This window comes from Orcinus orca, chromosome 7 (genome assembly GCF_937001465.1).
Source record: "Orcinus orca chromosome 7, mOrcOrc1.1, whole genome shotgun sequence".
NCBI classification, from domain to species: domain Eukaryota; kingdom Metazoa; phylum Chordata; class Mammalia; order Artiodactyla; family Delphinidae; genus Orcinus; species Orcinus orca.
In genome coordinates, this window is record NC_064565.1 from 20,455,363 (window position 1) to 20,481,286 (window position 25,924).

General features: G+C 34.7%; 1 protein-coding gene across 3 annotated transcripts in view; it reads right to left on the minus strand.

Moving 5' to 3' along the window:
- Window positions 1–25,924, minus strand: part of DPP10 (dipeptidyl peptidase like 10) — a 1,290,245-nt gene that overhangs the window by 331,296 nt on the left and 933,025 nt on the right. For all 3 annotated transcript variants that reach the window (XM_012535464.2, XM_004276493.4, XM_049712621.1), the window contains exon 4: window positions 5,490–5,584. In XM_012535464.2, the coding sequence (XP_012390918.2) occupies window positions 5,490–5,584 (95 nt within the window). The remainder of the gene's footprint in view (window positions 1–5,489; window positions 5,585–25,924) is intronic.

A 25,924-nucleotide genomic window follows, 5' to 3' on the forward strand; every position in this document is an offset into this window, starting at 1 on the left:
TTTAGCCACAGCAATCAGAGAAGAAAAAGAAATAAATGGAATCCAAATCGGAGAAGAAGTAAAACGGTCAGTTTGCATATGACATGATACTATACATGGAGAACCCTAAAGATGCTACCAGGAAACTACTACAGCTAATCAATTAATTTGGGAAAGTGACAGGATACAAAATTAATGCACAGAAATCTCTTGCATTCCTGTACACTAATGATGAAAACTGAAAGAGAAATTAAGGAAACACTCCCATTTACCATTGCAACAAAAAGAATAAAATACCTAGGAATAAACCTACCTAAGGAGACAAAAGACCTGTATGCAGAAAACTATAAAACACTGATGGAAGAAATTAAAGATGATACAAACAGATGGAGAGATATACCATGTTCTTAGATTGGAAGAATCATCGTTGTGAAAATGACCATACTACCCAAAGCAATCTAAAGATTCATTGCAATCCCGATCAACCACCAATGGCATTTTTCACAGAATTAGAAAAAAAAAACTCACAATTTGTATGGAAACACAAAGGACCCCAAATAGCCAAAGCAATCTTGAGAAAGAAAAACGGGGCTGGAGGAATCATGCTCCTGGACTTCAGACTATACTACAAAGCTACAGAAATCAATACAGTAAGGCACTGGCACAAAAACAGAAACATAGACAAATGGAACAGGATAGAAAGCCTAGAGATAAACCCATGCACATATGGCCACCTTATCTTTGATAAAGGAGATCAGAATATACAATGGAGAAAAGACAGTCTCTTCAATAAGTGGTGCTGGGAAAACTGGACAGCTACATGTAAAAGAATGAAATTAGAACAGTCCCTAAAACGATACACAAAAATAAACTCCAAATGGATTAAAGACCTAGATGTAAGGCCAGAGAGTATAAAACTCCTAGAGGAAAACATAGGCAGAACACTCTATGACATAAATCACAGCAAGAACCTTTTTGAACCCTCCTCCTAGAGAAATGGAAATATAAACAAATGGGACCTAATGAGACATAAAAGTTTTGCAAAGCAAAAGAAACCATAAACAAGATGAAAAGACAACCCTCAAAATGGGAGAAAATATTTGCAAAAAATGTAACTGACAAAGGATTAATCTCCAAAATATTACAGCAGCTCATGAGCTCAATATAAAAATAACAAACAACCTAATCCAAAAATGGGCAGAAGACCTAAATATTCATTTCTCCAATGAAGATATACAGATTGCCAACAAACACATGAAAGGATGCTCAAAATCACTAATCATTACAGGAATGCAAATAAAAACTACAATTAGGTATTACCTGACACCAGTCAGAATGGCCATCATCAAAAATTCTACAAACAATAAATGCGGGAGAGGGTGTGGAGAAAAGGGAACCCTCTTGCACTGTTGGTGGGAATGTAAATTGATACAGCCACAATGGAGAACAGTATGGAGGTTCCTTTAAAAACTAAAAATAGAACTACCATATGACCCAGCAATCCTACTAGTGGGCATATACCCTGAGAAAACCATAATTCATAAGGAGTAATGGAGCACAATGTTCATTGCAGCACTATTTACAATAGCCAGGTCATGGAAGCAACCTAAGTGTGCATCGACAGATGAATGGATAAAGATGATGTGGTCCATATATACAATGGAATATTACTCAGCCATAAAACGAAACGAAATTGAGTTATTTGTAGTGAGGTGGATGGACCTAGAGTCTGTCATACAGAGTGAAGTCAGTCAGAAAAAGAAAAACAAATACCATATGGTAACATATATATATATGGAATGTAAAAAAAAAAAAGGTTCTGAAGAACCTAGGGGCAAGACAGGAATAAAGATGCAAATGTAGAGAATGGACTTGAGGACACGTGGAGGGGGAAGGGTAATAAGCTGGGACGAAGTTAGAGAGTGGCATTGACATATATACACTCCCAAATGTAAAACAGATAGCTAGTGGGAAGCAGCCGCATAGCACAGGGAGATCAGCTTCGTTGTTTGTGACTACCTAGAGGGGTGGGATAGGGAGGGTGGGAGGGAGATGCAAGAGGGAGGAGATATGGAGATGTATGTATACGTATAGCTGATTCACTTTGTTATACAGCAGAAACTAACACAACATTGTTAAGCAACTATACTCCAATAAAGATGTTAAAAAAAGAAATACTGCAGTGGTATGCAAATCAACTGATGCTATCTCTATCCATGATAAGTCCATAAATATTCCTTGGTTCTAGTCAAACCTACTATTTTGTAATGACCTATAAATAAATAGTTGGACCAAAACATGTATAGGTAACATTTCCCTTGAATGTTACCGTGAATTTCCTTTCTATGCTTTAGGCTATTTTTATAGCATAGTTTTAAAAGCTTACAGATATTTAGTTTCCCTTTCCATATTAGTATACAAGCTTTTTTTTTTTTTTTAATCTTAGTAATGTTTAAGCATGTAGCTCAGAATCATGTTTCCAATTCCTTTCTAATCTCAGAAATTTGATAGAACTATTTATGAATGCTGGTGTTTTTTGCCAAGACCACTGGAGATATTCAAATTATTTCCAGTAGACAGAATACAGCTAATACTTATGAAACATTTTCCTCATTATGACACTGTGAATGAGCTTTTGTTTGAAATAGTTGTGGCTTTATGAGATAACTTTTTCAAACACTTAAAAATGATTAAGAGCACTTTTGGGGCTAAATCACTCCTTTCATGTAACTCCTCTTCAAAAAGTTATATACACTTTAATTTTCTCCTTCATTAGAAGTCCACCTATCTTCACTCCAAAAGAATGCCTTAAGACATAAGCCAATTATTTCAGGAAAATTATTTACTTTTGTTTTATTTTTGACTGTCACAGCCAATATTATCATTACTCATAGTGTCTGCTAACCATGATTACATAGCTAAAAGGGCCCACCATTCATATTTAAAATGTATGTATGCAGAGAAATAACAATGTGATGTTATATTAAGTTTTAAAATAAACTGGCAGTCACATTTTTTTGCAAAATATGTCTTATTATACAATAGGCTATTCTGTTGTCACATTTTAAGTAATAATTTTTTTTCTCAATTGCCTTGGTACACTTTACTACAAAGCTTCTTATAGTGATCTAATCCAATTAATTATAATTGTCATTAAAGTATTGCTAATTGCTCAATGAAAAAAAACTGCGCGATAAATAAAAATTTTATGCTTTGATAAGGGATTTTTTTCCCAAGAGTATGGCCTGAGAGAGAAAGCATATGCAGACTTTAGCTTAGCATGATCTTTAAAACACAAGTGTGTTTAATAATGCTATCTTGGAGTTAGAAGGAGAAAATGATTAAATAAGTTCCTTTGAATTCATCTGGATTCGTGTTAATTTGTATTTTTTGTTTGCGGTTCTGAGTTAACTAGTTGGAAACATAAGGCGCCTTCCAATCTTTATCCTCAGCCTCCTCCACTGAATTCTGATGCCTCTAGGACTTATAAACTGCTTTATTATCTGTGTTGTGAGATGAATGTCTTCAGGGAGCCTATGAATCTTAAAAGATCAGTAAATTAGAATATTTGTTAAATATGACTCGGTGGTAATTAAGAGTCATGGCCAACATAGAAAAGAGCAGAAATAGACCTCAGAAGGATTTTTAGAAGATTAAACATACAAGCATAAATATAAAATGGCATTAATTAACACATGGAGAAAACTACAATGAGATGGGGTTGGTGTAAAGTGCGAAGTACCAACGACAGAATGAAATAATAACCGACAAGGTTTGTTCTGTTCCTTTTCTGATGTACCACAGAGACTAAGAAAGCAAGGAATAAATGCTGAAAAAAAAAAAAAAAGATAATTAGTGATCAATAGAAGACCTCATTAACCTGTGTAAGGGGATGATCAGTGTGGAACAGTCACATAACCAGATATTCTCGTACTACGTGGTTATTCTTAACTTAAATACTTGACCACTAAAGGTCTATAACCCCCATCAAAAATGTTACTTTATAATAAAGGAAACAAATACAAAAATTCATTTAATTTTGCTCTCCAAACTAGTTTTATTGAAATTAATTCGCATTGACTTTAATCAGCCAATCATTAGCTGTCATAATTACTGATTCCTGCTTTCTACCTCCTGTCCTATCTCATATGGAGGCTTCTTTCCCATTGATTTCAGCATCTCTCGATGATTCCTTAGCCTCTTCTCTAGTATCCCCGAGGACCAACCAGTTAAGAAATAATAGATACTGCTCTATGCTGTTTGTTAAACTTTTTCAGGAAGGTAAGCATTACCTACCCCAAGGAAATCAATATTCTAAGAAAGTGAGCAATATGGCTTACATTGCCTTGGCATTCCACAAGTACTATAAATCATTGCATTCAGAGTATCTGCTCTTCTAATATCTGTGAATTAACTGATTCATTTAAAAATAGAAATGCCATTATTAGTTAGTTAATAACCTAACTGCTAAAGTACCTCAGCTGGTTTGTTTAATTTAGTCTAACAAATATATACATATATAATCACTGCATGATTTCAACAACCACTTTTCTCTTAAAAAATAAAAACACTAACAACAGAAGTTTTCACTTCATCTCTTCCACGTGGCCACCCTACTACAAACACGAAGTCCAAATGTTTATTCCAGATGTACAAGTAGCAATAAGTACAAAAAGTGTCTGATGGTTTGCTTATTCCTTTAATTTGTATAGGAGGTCTTCTGAGGCCTTAGTTCATGTGTTATAACATAGGAACTCATCTAAGAGGCAATACATTGAACCTTTGATTGTATAAAACAATGAGCAAATAACTTTAAACTATTTTTCAGTGGTGTTTGATCCTAGATTTTGAACATTTGAAACAGTTGATTCATTATCACTTACTCAATAGGTAATCATAGCTAAATCTAACCTTAAGAGGACTGAATTTACCCCAAAGTTCATATACATTTATGAGAGCAAAATAAATACATTCAGTTATTTGGATCATTGTTAGGCCAAACAATGATTCTGGAGAAGAGAAATGATACTGATAGAATGCTTAATTATAAAAGTAAAGCATATCAACTCCAACTAAAGGCCAGTTTTAGAAAGCCTGCCTTCTACTTGATTTCGAAAACCACAATTAGAAACAAGTCAGGAAGAATGAAAAGTAAAGGTGGAGAAAAAGTTATGACTTGGGTTATATTAACCTTTTTTTTTCTAATTTTGGCATTTGTATGGCTAAACTTACATAGAAAATATTGGAATAAATATTCATTCTAAAAAAATATTATTCTTAGAAACACTTATTCATTTACTAAAAAGGATAATTGGGGAGAAAACAGAGCAGATGGTCACATGGGAATTTTCTATCAATAGATCTACTGATTCTAATAATATCCCAGCCTTAACTTTTCACTTGAAAAGCTTTGCAAGTGCTGAAGCTGAAAAAAACGACCATTATGTATACCAAGAGAGCATTCTAAACAATACTGAAATGATTAAAGTAATTAATTATTCATTACTTACAAAAGTTGTGTTTTCCAATAATAATGTGGTAGTATTTGTTTCTATATTCAGTTTAATGACATGTCCATTCTCGCTTTTATACACCACATCTGTATCTGCAACAAAAAGATATTAACAATTGACAAACACATTGACTAGGTTAATATGAGTGTAGAGGAGATAATGTGCATAATAAACAGACACATTAGAACAATCACTGTTAGCCTTTAATAACCTGAGCAGATTTCTGTACTTAGCTCTCATTAATCCTCTTCAGGAAGCCCACCCAGCACATGGTCTACTGTGCAATGAAAACAGTGTTAGTGACAGGGTCACTCAGATTCTTGGTTGAAAAAATGAAAAGTAATTAAAACATGGGCAACTGATGCTCATTCTAAGATGAGAAAGAAGGGACAGAGAAATGCCTCCCATTTCCGAAGCTGTTACTGATTAGTGATCTAGCTAAACTTTCAACGAGGCTGCCAGTTAAACATAACTGGACACAATTCTGAGACTATCATATGAAGCACGTTCATGCAGACTTTTTCACAAACCCAGTCCTACCACCGCTCAATTGCCACTCAACCTCTTTCTCCCTTGGGTTTGGAACTGTGCCTCTGGTATTTTGTCTGGATTGTGTGACCACTGGTCAAAATCTCTGAGACTGTATGTGTCCATTGTATCCACTTTTTCAACTTTAAAGAGAATGATGTTTTCAGGGTAAATAATTGCATTTCGTCTGGACAGCTGTTGATTTTAAATATGTTTGAGTTAAATTCAGCCACATTTATCAGGAAATTAACTCATATTAAGAATACCATAGACTGCAAATACCAACCTGAGACAAGCTGCCAGAAAGGATATTCAGGAGTTAAGAAAAGAAAGATATCTGTATCTACATAAAAGCTATATAAATAATAGATATATTATACATACATTTATGTGATTAGATAAAAGGGAAGATACCCAAATAAAAGCAGTCTTGAGTGTTCTTTCTTTCTTTTTTTTTTTTTTGATAATGTCCTTTTCAGTTTTACCCAATTCTAAACTTCTCCATGGTATTGCACCCCCCTACCCGCCTGCCCATTCTTGGAAGAAATATTGAGAGGGGTTGGACCTACTATTCACAGTAAATGAAGTTATATAATTTACAATTCTCAGAACCTGGCTTCATCTGCATAATGGTGGTAAACAAATACTGCACGGTGGGTTGTGAAAACTATGTGGAAATGTCTGACAGTTTTGGCAGAGCAAGGTTTTCTGACTCGTTCTCTAGTTATTTCAATATTATAAATAGTGACACTCAGAAGTTATGATGAGAAGCAATCAATACTAGCAAAAATGAAGTTTGTCTTTCTTCCGTGTTCCATTCAGAAGAATGAGAGTCCAATATGACTCTCCTACTAGAGTCAGGGATGGCACAGAAGGCCAATGGCTCTTCTTGACCTTAGTCACATGGAGAGAGTGACATGTTGTAAAGACATGGGCCACAAGGAAAGACAAATAGTGTTTTAAGAAAGCAGAAAAAGAGACAAAGATTTCAAGTTACTATCTGAGTTGTATTTAAGTGTACTGAAAGATGGTCCTATGTGAACTTAAAAATAAGGCCTTGGATCACCTACTGAATTTCTTTCATCACCTATAGATAAATTGGGTTCTTTTTATCACTAACTTTACCTGCTGACCTTTCTAGTGATGTAAGACAAGTAACAGGGTTACGTACATAATAAATATTTATTTTGCTTTCTATTCTTTACCTCTCTTCCCTTTCCTTTCTATCCCAAATATATGATCACAGTCTCAAGAGCAATACTGGTCACCTGTGTTACTCAATTCAGCCTTGCCAGCTGACTCTGGTCTCCTGTCTTCCCGCTCAAAATCAACGCTTGCTTTAATCTATAGTCCAACCTCAACTGACGCCTCTGTTATGTTCCTTCATTTTCTCAGTTCTGGACCACCTCTTGGTATGGATAGACACTGCCATCACAGATTAGCATAAATAACGTGTCTTAACAAACATCCTTAAAATATTTTTACAATAAATTAAGAGAAAGAGGGTTTTTCCCCTTCTACTGTACCATGGTAATAAATAGAGCAAAAAGCCAATCAGTGACTGGTTCTTTTCCCAGGGGACCAGCACACTGCAGAATTCTAAATAGGGATGAGAATCTAAGGGCTTAGGGAGAAATAGGAGCCCAGAGAGCATGAATAGTGATTCTTCTTCAACAGAAGAGATAAAGTAACACATGGCCTTACTGTCTCTCATAGTAAGGAAACCCGCAGCTGATGATGGATTATATTGGGATAGATGAAGGAAAATTAATTTTTATTTCCCTTAGAATCAAAATAGAAGGAAGTGGAGTTTGTTTGAGAAGATAAAGACTACATTTAATTTTTTTAACATCTTTATTGGAGTATAATTGCTTTACATTTGTGTTAGTTTCTGCTTTATAGCAACGTGAATCAGTTATACATATGTCCCCATATCTCCTCCCTCTTGCGTCTCCTTCCCCCCCTCCCTATCCCACCCCTCTAGGTGGTCACAAAGAACCAAGCTGATCTCCCTGTGTTATGCAGCTGCTTCCCACTAGCTATCTATTTTACATTTGGTAGTGTATATATGTCCATGCCACTCTCTCACTTCATCCCAGCTTACCCTTCCCCCTCCCTGTGTCCTCAAGTCCATTCTCTATGTCTGTACCTTTATTCCTGTCCTGCCCCTAGGTTCTTCAGAATCTTTTTTCTTTTTTTTTAGATTCCATATATATGTGTTAGCATACAGTATTTGTTTTTCTCTTTCTGACTTACTTCACTCTGTATGACAGACTCTAGGTCCATCTATCTCAATCCAAAAAACACAATTTCACTGCTTTTTATGGCTGAGTACTATTCCATTGTATATGTGTGCCACATCATTTTTTTTTATGATGCACTTTTTTTAATGTTTTTTTAAAATTGAGGTATAGCTAGTTTACAATATTATATAAGCTTCAGGTATACAACATAGTGATCACAATTTTAAAGGTTATATTCCCTTCATAATTACTATAAAATATTGGCTATATTCCCTGTATTGTACAATATATTCTTGTAGCTTATTTTATAGATAGTAGTTTGCACCTCTTAATCCCCTACCCTTATCTTGCCCCTCCTTCCTTCCCTCTTCTCACTCGTAATCCCTGGTTTGTACTCTATATTTGTGAGTCTGTTTCTTTTTTGTTGTATTCACTAGTTTGTTGTAGTTTTTAGATCCCACATATAAGTGACATCATACAGTATTTTTCTTTCTCTGTCTGACTTATTTCACTTAGCATAATGCTCTCCATGTCCATCCACGTTACTGCAAATGGCAAAATTTCATTCTTTTTTCATGGCTAAGTAGTATTCCTTTGTATATCCACATACTGTATATCCATGTATATACCACATCTTCTTTATCGCTTCATCTGTTGATGGACACTTAAGTTGCTTCCATATCTTGACAATTGTAAATAATGTTCCTATGAACATTGGGGTACATGTATCTTTTCAAATTGGTGTTTTTCGTTTATTCAGGTATATACCGAGGAGTGGAATTGCTGAATCATATGGCAACTTTATTTTCAGTTTTTTTGAGAAACTTCCATACTGTTTTCCACAGTGGCTGCACCAATTTACATTCCCACTAAGAGTGGACAAGTGTTCCCTTTTCTCCACATCCTCTCCAGCATTTGTTATTTGTTGACTTTTTGATGATAGCCATTCTCACAGGTGTGAGGTGATATATCACTTTGGTTTTAATTTGCATTTCTCTGATGATTAATGATGTTGAGCATCTTTTCATGTGCCCGTTGGCCATCTGTATGTCTTCTTTGGAAAAATGTCTATTCAGGTCTTCTGACTATTTTTTAATTGGGTTGTTTGTTTTTTTAATATTGAGTTGTATGAGTTCTTTAACCCCTTATCAGTCATATCATTCACAAAAGTTTTCTCCCATTCAGTAGGTTCACATTTTGTTTTGTCGATGATTTCCTATGCTGTGCTAAAGCTTCTAGGTTTAATTAGCTCCCATATGTTTATTTTTGCTTTTGTTTTCTTTGCTTTAGGAGACAGATCCAAAAAATATTGCTGTGATTTATGTCAAAGAGTGTTCTGCCTATGTACTTTCCTAGGAGTTTTGTGGTGTCATGTTTTATGTTTAGGTCTTTAATCCACTTTGAGTTTATATTTGTATATAATTTTGTATATAGTGTGGGAAAATGTTCTAAATTCACTATTTTACATATAGCTGGCCTGTTTTCCCAGCACCACTTATTGAAGACATTGTCTTTTCTCCATTGTATATTCTTGCCTCCTTTGTCACAGATTAATTGACCATAAATATGTGGATTTATTTCTGGCCTCTCTATTCTGTTCCACTGATGTCTGCTTTTTGATGATGCACTTCTTTTTAAATTTAATAATCTTAAAGAATGTTACATGTCAGTACACATGTGTCTATCTCATTCTTTTAACAGTTGCACAGCGTTCTATTCATGAATATGACATCATTCCTTTATCACTCACCTGTTGTTGAATATTTTTCAACATAGAAAATAGTTCCAGTAAAATACTTTTTTTTTTTTTAACATCTTTACTGGAGTATAATTGCTTTACAATGGTGTGTTAGTTTCTACTTTATAACAAAGTGAGTCAGCTATACCTATACATATATCCCCATATCTCTTCCTCTTGTGTGTCCCTCCCTCCCACCCTCCCTATCCCACCTCTCTAGGTGGTCACAAAGCACCAAGCTGATCTCCCTGTGCTATGTGGATGATTCCCACTAGCTACAGGTTTTACATTTGATAGTGTATATACGTACATGTCACTGTCTCACTTTGTCTCAACTTACCCATCCCCCTCCCCGTGTCCTCAAGTTCATTCTCTAGTAGGTCAGCATCTTTATTCCCGTCCTGGCCCTAGGTTCTTCATGAACATTTTTTTTTTATTCCATATATATGTGTTAGCATATGGTATTTGTTTTTCTCTTTCTGACTTACTTCACTCTGTATGACAGACTCTAGGTTCATCCACCTCACTGCAAATAACTCAGTTTCGTTTCTTTTTATGGCTGAGTAATATTCCATTGTATATATGTACCACATCTTCTTTATCCATTCATCTGTCGATGGACACTTAGGTTGCTTCCATGGTCTGGCTATTGTAAACAGAGCTGCAATGAACATTGTGGTACATGACTCTTTTTGAATTATGGTTTTCTCAGGGTATATGCCCAGTAGTGGGATTGCTGGGTCATATGGTAGTTCTACTTTTAGTTTTTTAAGGAATCTCCATATTGTTCTCCATAGTGGCTGTATCAGTTTACATTCCCACCAACAGTGCAAAAGGGTTCCCTTTTCTCCACACCCTCTCCAGCATTTATTGTTTGTAGATTTTTTTTGATGATGGCCATTCTGACTGGTGTGAGGGGATACCTCATTGCAGTTTTAATTTGCATTTCTCTAACGATTAGTGATGTTGAGCATCCTATCATGGGTTTGTTGGCAAGCTGTATATCTTCTTTGGAGAAATGTCTATTTAGGCCTCCTGTCCATTTTTGGATGGGGTTGTTTGTTTTTTTTTATATTGAGCTGCATGGGCTGCTTGTAAATTTTGGAGATTAATCCTTTGTCAGTTGCTTTATTTGCAAATATTTTTTCCCATGTTGAGGGTTGTCTTTTGCTCTTGTTTATGGTTTCCTTTGCTGTGCAAAAGGTTTTCTATTTCATTAGGTCCCATTTGTTTATTTTTGTTTTTATTTCCATTTCTCTAGGATGTGGGACAAAAAGGATCTTGCTGTGATATTTGTTATAGAGTGTCCTGCCTATGTTTTCCTCTAAGAGTTTGACAGTGTCTGGCCTTACATTTAGGTCTTTAATCCATTTTGAGTTTATTTTTGTGTATGGTTTTAGGGAGTGTTCTAATTTCATTCTTTTATAGGTAGCTGTCCAGTTTTCCCAGCACCACTTATTGAAGAGGTTGTCCTTTCTCCATTGTATATTCTTGCCTCCTTTATCAAAAATAAGGTGACCATATGTGTGTGGGTTTATCTCTGGGCTTTCTATCCTGTTTCATTGAGCTATGTTTCTGTTTTTGTGCCAGTACCATACTCTCTTGATTACTGTTGCCTTGTAGTGTAGTCTGAAGTCCGGGAGCCTGATACCTCCAGCTCCATTTTTCTTTCCCTGAAGCTTTGGTGCTTCAGGGTCTTTTGTGTTTCCATACAAATTGTGAATTTTTTTGTTCTAGTTCTGTGAAAAATGCCATTTGTATTTTGATAGGGATTGTACTGAATCTGTAGATTGCTTTGGGTAGTATAGTCATTTTCACAAGGTTGATTCTTCCAATCCAAGAACATGGTATATCTCTCCATCTCTTTGTATCATCTTTAATTTCTTTCATCAGTGTCTTATAATTTTCTGTATACAGGTCTTTTGTCTCCTTAGGTAGGTTTATTCCTAGGTATTTTATTCTTTTTGTTGCAATGGGACACTCCATTTGGGAGTGTTTCCTTAATTTCTCTTTCAGATTTTTCATCATTAATGTATAGGAATGCAAGAGATTTCTGTGCATTAATTTTGTATTCTGTTACTTTCCCAAATTCATTCATTAGCTCTAGCAGTATTCTGGTAGCATCTTTAGGATTCTCTATGTATGGTATCATGTCATCTGCAAATAACGGCAGTTTTATTCTTCTTCTCCAATTTGGATTCATTTTATTTCTTTTTCTTCTGTGATTGCTGTAGCTAAAACTTCCAAAACTATGTTGAATAATAGTGGTGAGAGTGGACAACCTTGTCTTGTTCCTGATCTTAAAGGAAATGGTTTCAGTTTTTCATCACTGAGAACAATGTTGGCTGTGGGTTTGTCATATATGGCCTTTATCATGTTAAGTTCCCTCTGTGCCTACTTTCTGGAGGGTTTTTATTATAAATGGATGTTGAATTTTGTCAGAAGCTTTTTCTGCATCTATTGAGATGATCATATGATTTTTCTCCTTCAGTTTGTTAATATGGTATATCACATTGATTTATTTGCATATATTGAAGAATCCTTGCATTCCTGGGATAAACCCCACTTGATCATGGTGCATGATACTATTAATGAGCTGCTGGATTCTGTTTGCAGGTATTTTGTTGAGTTTTTTTGCATCTATGTTCATCAGTGATATTGGTCTGTAGTTTTCTTTCTTTGTGACATCTTTGTCTGTTTTGGTATCAGGGTGATGGTGGCCTCGTAGAATGAGTTTGGGGGTGTTCCTCCCTCTGCTATATTTTGGAAGAGTTTGAGAAGGACAGGTGTTAGCTCTTTTCTAAATGTTTGATAGAATTTGCCTGTGAAGCCATCTGGTCCTGGGCTTTTGTTTGTTGGAAGAGTTTTAATCACAGTTGCAATTTCAGTGCTTGTGATTGGTTGTTTCATATTTTCTATTTCTTCCTGGTTCAGTGTTGGTAGGTTGTGCTCTTCTAAGAAGTTGTCCATGTCTTCCAGGTTGTCCATTTGATTGGCACAGAGTTGTTTGTAGTAATCTCTCATAATCCCTTGTAGTTGTTACTTCTCCTTTTTCATTTCTAAGTCTGTTGATTTGAGTCTTCTCACTGTTTTTCTTGATGAGTCTGTCTAATGGTTCATCAATTTTGTTTACCTTCTCAAAGAACAAGCTTTTCATTTTATTGATCTTTGCTATTGTTTCCTTCATTTCTTTTTCATTTATTTCTCATCTGATCTTTATGATTTGTTTCCTTCTGCTAACTTTGGGGTTCTTTTCTTCTTCTTTCTCTAATTGCTTTAGGTGTAAGGTTAGGTTGTTTGAGATTTTTTTTTCTTGAGGTAGGATTGTATTGCTATAAACTGCCCTCTTAGAACTGCTTTTGCTGCATCCCATAGGTTTTGGGTCATCATGTTTTCATTGTCATTTCTTTCTAGGTATTTTTTGATTTCCTTTTTGATTTCTTCAGTGATCTCTTGGTTATTTAGTAGTGTATTGTTTACCCTTCATGTGTTTGTAATTTTTACAAATTTTTGCTGTAACTGATATCTAGTCTCATAGTGTTGTAGTTTGAAAAGATACTTGAAACAATTTCAATTTTCTTAAATTTACCAAGTCTTGATTTGTGACCCAAGATATGATCTATCCTGGAGAATGTTCCATGAGCACTTGAGAAGAAAGTGTAATCTGTTGTTTTTGAATGGAATGTCCTATAAATATTAATTCAGTCCACCTTGTTTAATTTATCATTTAAAGCTTGTGTTTCCTTATTTATTTTCATGTTGGATGATCTGTCCATTGGTGAAAGTGGGGTGTTAAAGTCCTCTACAATGATTGTGCTACTGTCAATTTCCCCTTTTATGGCTGTTAGCATTTGCCTTATGTATTGATGTGCTCCTACTTTGGGTTCATAAATATATACAATTGTTATATCTTCTTTTTGGATTGATTCCTTGATCATTTTGTAGTGTCCTTCTTTGTCTCTTATAATAGTCTTTATTTTAGAGTCTATTTTGTCTGATACAAGAATTGCTCCTCCAGTTTTCTTTTGATTTCCATTTGCATGGAATATCCTTTTCCACCCCTTCACTTTGAGTCTGTATGTGTTCCTAAGTCTGAAGTGGGTCTCTTGTCGACAGCATATATATGGGTCTTGTTTTTGTGTCCATTCAGCCAGTCTATGTCTTTTGGTTGGAGCATTTAATCCATTTACATTTAAGGTAATTATCGATATGTATGTTCCTATTACCATTTTCTTAATTGTTTTGGGTTTGTTATTGTAGGTCTTTTCCTTCTCTTGTGTTTCCTGCCTAGAGAATTTCTTTTAGCATTTGTTGTAAATCTGGTTTACTGGTGCTGAATTCTCTTAGCTTTTGGCTGTCTGTAAAGGTTTTAATTTTTCTGTCGAATCTGAATAAGATCCTTGCTCAGTAGAGTAATCTTGGTTGTAGGTTTTTCCCTTTCATCTCTTTACATTTAATTGTCTTAAAGTAAATTTCATTGGATAATTATTTAGACTTGAAAAACATCTATAGAGATTTGAGATTTATAAATCCCTTTGGATCTGTACTCCTACAAATTTTACTATTAGACTTTCAATGTTGCATTAGTGGGAGAAACCTTTTTTTGTTTTAATTCAGCTGTAACTCTCCAGGTTAATATTTAATACAGATTTCTGCATGAATTATTTTAAAAGCATCTAATATATGTCTTTATTAATTCTCTTTAATTTCTTCTGGTCTTTAAAATCTGGTCTTCTGTGTGTCATATTTATCCTACTTTACTGTTTGATTTATAATCGCTAGTGGAATCTCCCAGTTTTGAAATTCCTAATATTGTATTAATAAATTACTTTCTAGAAATATATTTCAAAACTGTCACCTCATATTTTGTTTAATATTAGGTATTGAAATATGAGTGAATAAGATCAATGAGTAAAGTGCATTAACACAAGAAGATTAAGGTAGGTGTACTTGAAACATTCTTAAAACACTGTATTATGCATGTCTATACAGTACTTTGATTAAATAATCTTTCCTCCTTTTCAGCTCATTGAACATTAAGAGTCAATTATCCTAAACACATATTCAGTCAGGTGTTTTTTTTTTTAAAAAAATGAAAAGATGTGACAAGATAGAATCACCGTCATGCCCCTCCATCCTGAGCTATAAGAATGTAATGATACTTTTAGTGTCTACCGCCCACCATCCAAACTCCTGACATTTCTTTCTAATTCCTTTTTCCATAATTTGTCTAGCAAAAGGAAAACCGGTACCATATCCTAGTTTAAGTTCTTTCCAGTAAAGGCAACGTTTTATTTTATACCTAGTCCACTCAAAGCAGGTAGTAATGGACTTCACATTCCAGTTTGCTGTTGAAATTGAGAACTGAAGCCTCTGCATCCATCCCAACTGTCAGGACCTACATCCTTAAGATTTTACTTTTACTTCTTGCCCATGAAGACAAGACTGTAAATCAGTACAAAACTTAATTTTATTTTCATAAACTTGCTGAAAAGTAATTTATCTGAACCATAAGCTCCTAAAACTGAGCAGATTTCTAAATTATCAAACAACTGTTAACTTAAGGGTCACCTCAAGTTGCTTGCCTCTCTGTGTGCACCCCTCCTAGTCCATTACATCATGAAATGCACCCATCTTCGATCATACCCTCACACTGAAATACCTGTCTTAACAATTCACATCTAGATTTCCAGCCCTATACACAACCCCCAACCCACCCCACCAATCTCTCCTTCTGGACCTACAAAGAGTATCAAAATGTTGTTCTCCCTGACTGCAATAGGTAATAAACTCAGCTTTGCATAACAGGTTATTCTGGGTGTTGACAGCTGACAAAATTCACCTCCCATGAATATCAATATAAAGTCACCTTATTTTTTAATGTTATTATTGGTAATGTAATGATGCATTAATTTAGACATTTGCTTTTAATGTTTCAAAATTAAATCTATCCCTCTATCATCTATCTGTGGAGAGAATTTTCAAAAAGTGGAAAAAATCTTGGCAAATTGGTTGTTTGAAACATTTTAATACAAATATGATTTTTGTCTGAAAAACTTATGTTTAACATATCTAAAATAAAAATTCTGTAGCATCCATTTTTTTAAATTCACACTCAAACTGAAAATATTAGAAAAAACAGTAAAACGAAATAATGAAATGATAATCACTGAAAATGTTCAAATAAATTTAGGAAGAATTTGTTAAATATCAAGTTAAGATTTAATCATTATTTAAAGATAACAGTGGTAAATCTAGACTATGAGCTAATCATAGTTGAAACACAGCAGGCCTTTACCCATCTCTCCTAAAACACTGCTCACAGCTATATAGAAATTTTTCTCACTTTTTAAGGAACCCCAGGCTCCATATATTTACCTGAGAAAATTGAGGCCATCTGAAATGGCTTAGTTGTCCTTTTTGTCTACCTCAAAATCTCATTCCATGTACACTCTTCCGTTCCCCCAGACTTCTGGAAAGAGGTGATCTTTCTCTTTTGAAAGGCAAAAAAGCTGTTTTGTAGCCAAATCAGTATGCTCCGTGCTTTTAAATATCTTTGATTTCTGATATTTCTTAAATATCTACCTCTTGCCATTTACTTGTACTTTTCATGTTGTAGATTTCTTCTCTATATTAAAAAATAATAATAATAATCACCCTCATTCAGTTCTTTTGCTCTCTCCCAGGCTTTTGTCCATTCACAATAAGCCTCAGTAAACCTTTTGTACAAGGGGTTTCAGCCTTATGCTGTGTGTCCACCATACATGCAATTCTCCATATCTCCCTGAAGTACAGATGCAGTCTTCACTCTCCTGAAATAGTAAACTGCCAACATCAACACTGACCTGTGATAACCAAATCTAATGTGCTCTTTCTGCACGCTTAGTCCCCACTGCACTCAACTTTGCAGTCTGTGACAATTACAATGAACAGAAGGATTCTGAAATCTTTTCTTGCCTTTGAAGCATTACCTTGTCCTGGAATCCTTTCTTCAAAAATTTCTATACATTCTACTCATCCAATTGCTATCTAAACAAAGACATACTCCAAAGCTCAATTCTGAGCTTTTTTTTTTCCAGCTGCTATTCTCTAACTGGTCATTTCTACTCAGACCTACCTATATTGATTCTTTTTTTTCTCTTTACTTTTTGAAAATTTATTTATTTTTACAGTAGGTCATTGTTGGTTATCTATTTTAAATATAGCAGTGTGTACATGTCAATCCTAAACTCCCTATCTATCCCTCCCCTACCCTCCCCCTGCCCTGGTAACCAGAGGTTCATTCTCTAAATGTCCACGGACAGATGAATGGATAAAGAAGATGTGGTACATATATACAATGGAATATTACTCAGCCGTTAAACAGAATGAAATAATGCCATTTGCAGCTATATGGATGGACCCGGAGATGATCATACCAAGTGAAGTAAGTCAGACAAAGACAAATATCCTGTGATAATCACTTATATGCAGAATCTTAAAAAAAATGATACAAATGAACTTATTTGCAAAACAGAACAAACTCACAGCCTTAGAGAATGAACCTATATTGATTCTTAAATTTTTGAACCCTGACCTCTCCTGTATGCTGGTTTCATATTTCCAGTTCTATACTAGATGACATAAATGACTTGCAGATACATAAAACTCAGTAGACTAAAATTAAACTCATCATATTTTTAGCTACACCCTCCCTCAAAGTTCTATATATATATGCTTAAGTTCATTACATCTTCCTATCTCATTTCCTATATAGATGGAGATATATACATATATATATATATATATACACATATATAGATCTCCTATATAGAGGCTATAAAGCCTCTCACTTGGAAGATTGTTTTAGTTTTTTCAGTGTTCTCTATGCCTCTAGTTTATTCCCATCACATAGTCTAACACATCCTAAACAACACTTTGAATGCTCTCATTTGCTCTGAAAACAATCATAACACTCAGGTTACTCACTCCATGACTTCAACACGTATTTCCCTACTTATTATCTCCTGACACCCTATAAGAAGTTCTGATCATCTGTTGTTTACAGTTGTCCACACAACTCATACTTCACTCCCACTCTATTTTCCTTATGATGCCCAGTAACCAATGGCCAGGTCCTGTCCAGAATTTCCACGTTTCCCAAAGCATGGTTAGATTCCCGACACTTCTAAAGTCCTCACTCAGTATCTCTCTTTTCTGAGCTCTTCGACCAGTCATTTAATATTTAATCATATAATTTCTTTCAAATAATTTTACTATTTTTATTTAGTTTTCATGTGTTTGTTTTGGGTTTTCAATTACTTTAGAAATTCTAGAAGGTCCTATTTCTTGTTTCTTTCAGAACTGAAACAATCCACACCCACACATCCCACAATCTACATTAACATGAATTTACTATTCAAGTGTCTGTATTAATACGGCTTTAATATTTCAGAAAATTCTTGCTGGTAAGATGAGGTTGCAAATACCTTCATCCCTTTTTTTTTTTCAGGAACTTTCTGAAAACCCATTTATTTGAAAAATAGACTACTCAACTAATGCTCACTGAAGTAAACATCTCTTTCTCAGAACAATACATAACTCAACCAAATGACTGTTTAATATTCAAGAGTCTCTCCCAAACCCTCCCCTCCCTAAATTCACCAATCCTCAACTTTTACAACTCAAATTTCAACCAATCCTAATCAACACTACTTCTTGAAAGACCTGTCAAACCAGATCCCCCCAAACCTCATAAACATCTTTCTTTCACCATTCCCTTTGGGTAATATGCTGCTTACTCTTGGTGAACTTTAACTTACTCTTGGTGAAGATCTTCTTTACGAAGGTAAGCAACAAATTCAGCTGTGCTTCATCATGTTTAACAGGTTATCTTGGTGGTAATTTGGGGGAACTAGTATTCAGTTTATAACTTCTATAGTACACAATATGGCACCTATCCCATTGAAAGACCTCAACAAATATTTTTTTCTGGTACAAGATTAAGTCTTTTCACTACATTTATCAATTATATTTTATTTTTCCACGTATAACTTTATTTAGAAATGCATTTAGCACTATTGACAAAGACTCCCTTCTTGACCAAAATTTAGTTGGTCACCTCTGGCCCCTCTTCTTCACTAGACCTTGACTGTTCATTGCTAGCAAGAATCCTGCTAAGTCAGCTTAGTGACTACCCTTGATATGTCCTCTTAGAAATTTTCCATGTACTCTGCCTCACACTTTGCTTCTTGGCTATAAATCCCTAGGTATCTTTGCTGTATTTAGAGTTCAGTTTAGTTGTCTTCCCTCTATTGCAATAGGCTACCCTCTATTGTAATAGTCTTGAATGAGGTCTTCCTTACTATTTTAACATGTGGCAAAATAGTTTTTCTTTAACCCAACCTTACAAACCTAAGTTTAGGTGCACCAGATTTGGCCCACAGTCATGTTTATTCATTTATTCATTTACATATTGTAGCTGCTTTTGCACTACAATGGCAGATTTTAGTAGCTGCAGCACAGAGTATATAGCTCATAAAACGTAAAACGTTTACTCTCTGATCCTTTAAAGAAAAATCTGCTGACTTCTGTGTTGGTTGTTTGCTTCATTCAAAGATCATATTTTTTACTTACCATATTTAGAAATGTTAGTTTAGTCACCAATCACTGCAATGTCACTAGAAGAATTACTTTTGGATCCCCAAAATATCTATTTACTTGAAAGAATTTTTGCTTTCCAATCTGGCATGAGAGATATATTTACCTTAAAATGATTTGCATTCCTGGTAAATATTTAGGATAAAGATAGATGTACAAAATAAATGCATTTTTCTAAAAAATAACCAGAATAAAGGCCATCTTCACTTAAAAGTTGTCATAATTCTAAGTAATGATCATTAATTCATATGGAAATGTCAATCCTATGAATGGAGCTTCCAGTGGTAAACAGCCCTTTCCACTTGATGGTCACTCAACTAAATGATGTTTTTTTGATCTGTAGCTAAAATGTGAATAGCAGCAGTTTTCATAGGATCATTTCATTCTTTAGATTATTTGCCAAAAATCACATAAGAGAAAAATTAAACACCACTCTCTAGAATTTCAAATACCTCTACCACCAGAAGATTTGTTTGCACAGCAGTAAGATAAATACCACTTGTAACTGGTTCTTAACTTTCTTCAGTTAAAACCATCAGAAATCACTAGGGCTTTACCAAAGCTTTCTTAACTCCAGACTCATATACTCAACTATCTCTGCTTGAGTGGTCCAGTCTACTGTAGTCAGCAGGCAAAAAGAAGACAAACAGATTCATGCCTTCTCTTCACTGAGCAGCTCATGTGAAATGAACATAAATGTTGGTTGTGTTTCTATGATCTTAAAAGTCTAGAAGTCTACACGGCAGTGACACATACAAAGAACAGATCTTATTTTAAGGTAACATGTAAACTGCAAAATATAAGGAAAAAATAAGAGTCTAGGAAAATATCTAAATCACTCCTCTCTTGTCTAATTTTGTTTTTGTTTTAGCCACTAACTTGTCTTCATGTTTCCTTATTCTGGAAAGATTAATCTGGGCTGATCTCAGCTTCCAAATGAAGATTTGGAGGATGGGCAGGTCACCAGCAATCCTATGCAAGGTAAGTGTTTTCTTATTATGCAGTTCCATTCCTGTAAGGCACCTCACTATATGAGAAGGTACCATCTGGCCCTCACCACAAACTCTCTTTGCCTCTGATCCAAAGGCTTCATGTTTATATATATATATATGTGTATATATATATATATATATATATACACACATATATATATATATATATACACACACAAGGAGAGTAAAATCCTAGATCATTCACAGTTACTCATTTACAAGTTATCCTTCCTCAATTCTAAACACCTCCCCTTTTTCTCTCAAGGTTTTAATTTCAGAATTAATTTCTACATCATTAATAACACGGTCTCAAATTGCATAGTGACATTTCATTAACTTAATCATAAATCAAATAATCTTGCACCAAACTTGTAAATTAGAGACTCAAAATTAACATTAACTCTACACATCCAATTTGTGCTTTAATCTTGCAACACTGACTGCCATTTAAAGTTCTGAAATCCACTATTTAGCTATCTATCTGTTATCTATCTATAATATATAAATAGTATTTTTTATATATATATATATATATATAAAATATAATTAACTATCTATAATACTTATATCTGTGCAGATTTAGCTACTTGGATCCTTTCTGGCCAGTCCATACACTTTAGTCAATTTCCATTAACAATTGACATTGTTCCACTGACAAACATGTTTACTCTCCAATATATTTGATAAGGCTATTCCTTCTTATCAAGATGCAATGTCTTGAAATTGGTCTTCTAGTTGAATGGAGAGATGAATCTGTTACCTTTCCCTATCTAGTGCCAGTTTATCTTAGGCAGATTCTCATCCTATGAAAATGTTTTTCTCGTCATGTTTAATATTAGAACATTCAAGATAACAAAAGAAAAAGACGTATATTATCAAAGGCAGTAACTTTTGTTTCTTTTCTGATTTTAAAGTAATATATGTGCAACACAGAAAATTTGTATAATGCCAACATACCAAGGAAAAATAACTATGAAAATTTTAATGTGTTTCCTTACAAACATGCAGTTGAGATCTCAAAGTACGTCATGTTTTGTATCCCTTTTGCTTCTCTTAAAATGATAAATTAGTGGGCTTCCCTGGTGGCGCAGTGGTTGAGAGTCCGCCTGCCGATGCAGGGGACACGGGTTCGTGCCCCAGTCCGGGAGGATCCCATGTGCCACAGAACGGCTGGGCCCATGAGCCATGGCCGCTGAGCCTGCACGTCCGGAACCTGTGCTCCGCAACGGGAGAGGCCACAGCAGTGAGAGGCCCGTGTACCGCAAAAAAAAAAAAAAAAAAAATAGAATAAAGTAAATATAGATATTTTAGTCCTGAACATAGTTTTACAAAGTAGCACTGAAGAATTTTTTTGTTGTACAACTAATTCATACATCTAAACAACAGATGCTGTGACTTTTCAAGTGCATAATGGCATACCTTTATCAATTTCTTCATTTTCAATTAAATCTCTAGAGATTAAAATTGATCACTGCACTCCAAGTAGTATATAACTGAACCATAAGGTAAGACTTAATTGAATAGGAAATTGACTTAGTTGAATGAAATGGAAGTATTGCATTGATTTAAACAGAAAAAATATTGAAATAAGTGACAAAAATACTGCTTAAAAATTCACATACTGAAAGACAATCAGACTCTGGGGATTATAACAGAAATATAAAATATATTAAAACACTTATAGGATATTTACCAATATAAGAAAACTCTAGTTAGTTCTATGGCTAAGTTTAGTGGACAGAGGCAATAACTTTGGGCAATAATTTTGGGTTTTGAGTTTGGATTAAATCACTTCTCAAGGATATTTAGTTTGTTTTTTTCTTTTTTAAACACTGTTAAAGTTCATTAGAAAAACTCAGTTGATTAAAGAAAAATGCTGATGAGTCCAAGTTGTATAATGAACTTAATCATATTCTGTCATATGCTTAAGATGAAATTTATCTAACTGTAAACAGCTATTATACTAATTCATGCTCTTAGGAGAAGACTGATCAAATAAGAACACATGGATAAGTTGTTACTATTTTATATATAAGGGTAGGAATTGGGAGAAAAGTAAAGGATTATTTCTGTTTCAAGTATTGGAAGACCTGACCCAAACGGATTTAAGTCTAAAATGTATTTTATTGTATGTCTGGCTTCAAGGTACCAGTTGATGCAAGGGCTCAAATGTCATCAGGCCAAGTGTACTATCTTATAGTTTTCTTTCAGATGGCTCTATTCAGACAGGCTTTCCCTTCATGATCCAAATATCACCAAAACCTCATGGCCTCTCACTTTCAAGCCCAACAGGAAAAATTAAGATTCTTTTTCTAGGATACTCAATCAGAGCTTCGCTGCTGTCTCTGGTCCTGATTGGGCCAGGTAAACATTCTTGCCCTGCGTGTTAGGCGTATGTGATGTACTAACAGGCACAGGACTAAATCTCATGTCCACTCCTGCTGAGTGTTGGGTATGCGTTGATTTAAAAAAAAGAAATCATTCTGTGGATGCCAGAAAAAGGTCAAGTTTGGATAAGTGAAATAGGTAACAGATCTATTATACAGTGTATGTGCATTAATGAAGACTGATTTTATTTATGAAGGGTGTTATTTACAACAAAAACAATGCCTCTCCAAACTTACCATAAACTGGCATTTTATCATGCAGGAAAGTGCAGCACAATTGATTATGTGTGTGTGTGTGTGTGTGTGTGTAATGGGTACTTTGTAGCAGAAGAATGGGTCCATAAAAGGAAATATATTTCAGTAATTGTTAAAATTCTGAGGAAACTTTCCAGGTTATTTGGGGCCTTGCCATATTCCCAAGTCACACTTCCCTTAGAGAAAAATGATTTTGCCTGAAAGCATAAGACTTTCTGTGGCCCACTGGGGAAGCTTGCCAGGAGGAATGTGTGGGTTTGCCAGCATGTGTAGTCAGAGATTCATTCTCCTGAGAGGGGAGAAAACATGTTGGCAACAGATCAATCTGATACTGCTGAGGAGATGCACATGTATGTCCTGGAAGAATCACAAATCTCCATCAAAGTTTCAACTCTCCTGTCGAGTTGTTGAGACCAGATGTGCCAAGGAATGGACTGAAATTACAAATGAGTCTTGCCAATAAGGATAAACTCTAAACATACGATTTAAAATCATTGAGTGGTACCACAGCGTTGCAGTGGAAAGGATGCTTTTTATTACTGTGATTCTTTTCCTCAAACCACTGATCTCAACCCCAATTCTGATCAACCAAATCTTGAAAATAAACATCATGGATAAGTTCAAAGTCCGTCCCTCCACCATGATTCCTTTTCAAGTATATAATTTATATAAATATATAAAATACACGTATATATTGTATATTTATAGTACATGTATGTATATAAGTATACATAGTGTAATATATATTATATAGTACAATATGTAAGTATGTATAGTGTAATATATATTACACAGTATATAATACTATATTATATATATATACACACACTGACGCACATATATATGGAGTATGTTTTAGAGATTTAGGATAAAACCTGACTCTTCTTATTCCTAAGCATTTAATTTTGGGTCTGGTTACATTAGCTATCTGTAATTTACTCTTCTAATTTGGAATAAGAAAAAACCATGTCCCAATTAAGTTGTTTGAATATAAAACACTCCAATGTATGCCAAAAAATGCAATATCTTATACAGCGTATGTGCCCAATGAGTGATCCTGGCTTTGTTGATGATGGAGGTAGCAAAGCTGATTATGATTTTTTTTTTTTTGCGGTACGCGGGCCTCTCACTGTTGTGGCCTCTCCCGTTGTGGAGCACAGGCTCCGGACGCGTAGGCTCAGTGGCCATGGCTCACGGGCCCAGCCGCTCCGCGGCATGTGGGATCTTCCCGGACCGGGGCACCGCTGCATCGGCAGGCGGACTCTCAACCACTGCGCCACCAGGGAAGCCCTGATTATGATGATTTAACTAGCATTTTAAAAAATAATTCTCCACTCAACCTATATTCCATCCTTATCAGATATTGTCATTAATCATTAAAAAGTGCACATACTCTTTCTAAAAGGAAATATTCAAATTTCCTTATTTACCACATTACTTAGAATAGAACCGAGTATATAGTTTGTGTTTATGTGTCTCATTGAATTAATTTCTAAATCTTTCCGTTTTGTGCATTGTAAAATCACCATACACATTTGATGATAACTAGGCAAGAAGAATAGAAGGAAGTTCCAAGGGTTAATTATTCACTCAATAATGTAAGAAATAAAATAATATTAAGATCTAAAGCCAATGATAAAGGAAAGCAACTTAATATCACAAACTAATAAATAGATTTTAAAATGTGATATACAGCAGAACATTATTTGTCAATAAAGGAGCTGATGATACATGCTACAAGAGGGATGAAGCTTGGAAACAATCGAACTGAAAAAAGCAAATCTAAAAGAGCCACATGTTATATAATTCAATGTATAGGAAATGTCCAAGTAGGAAAATGCATAGAAATAGAAAGTAGATTAGTGGTTGTCAGGGGAGAAGGGGAAAGGGAAAGGGGAAATGACTGCTAATGAGTATGGGGGGGCAGTGAAAATGTTTTGGAAATAGATAGGGGCGATGGTTGGACAATTCTATGAATATATTAAAAAACAATGAATTGTATACTTTGAAGGGGTGCATTTTATGGTACATGAATTTTATCTCAATAAAGTTCTTATTAAAAGATAAATAAATCAAAAAATGTAAAGACCAAAGAAGAGATGGCTGAGATGCCAAAAGTTTAAAATATACATTTTTAGATTTATTTTGGCTTTAAAAACAAAACTGTTGGTAGAATAGAAAAAATATATATACGTGATATTTACCTGGTATTTGTTCCCACTATTTGAAATAATGCTAAATTCTTCAACGTCTTTGAAACAAAAATGGTTTGTTTCTGCATTATGGTTGCTACCTATAATTCATCTTCTCCTTTACTTTGAACCTTCTCATCCTCACTTCTGTTAATGCAGGGATCTACACACAGTAGATCGTGAGTAAACTATGAATATTTAACATTAGTCATACAGATATATGAGTACCTAACTGCTTTATCAGTAATTTTCATAGATTGTTTCTATAAAAGGAGTCCTAAAAATAATGTTGACAATCTAATTGGCTCTAAAATATTTTGACGAGCTGGAAGGAACCAAGGAGGTCACCTTGTCTAATCCCTTCATTTTCTCAAAAATAAAGCCACAGGAAGTTAGGTGAAAACACTGAGAAATCAGCAATTAAATTCCTGGATGAGGATTCCAAATCCAGTCCAATT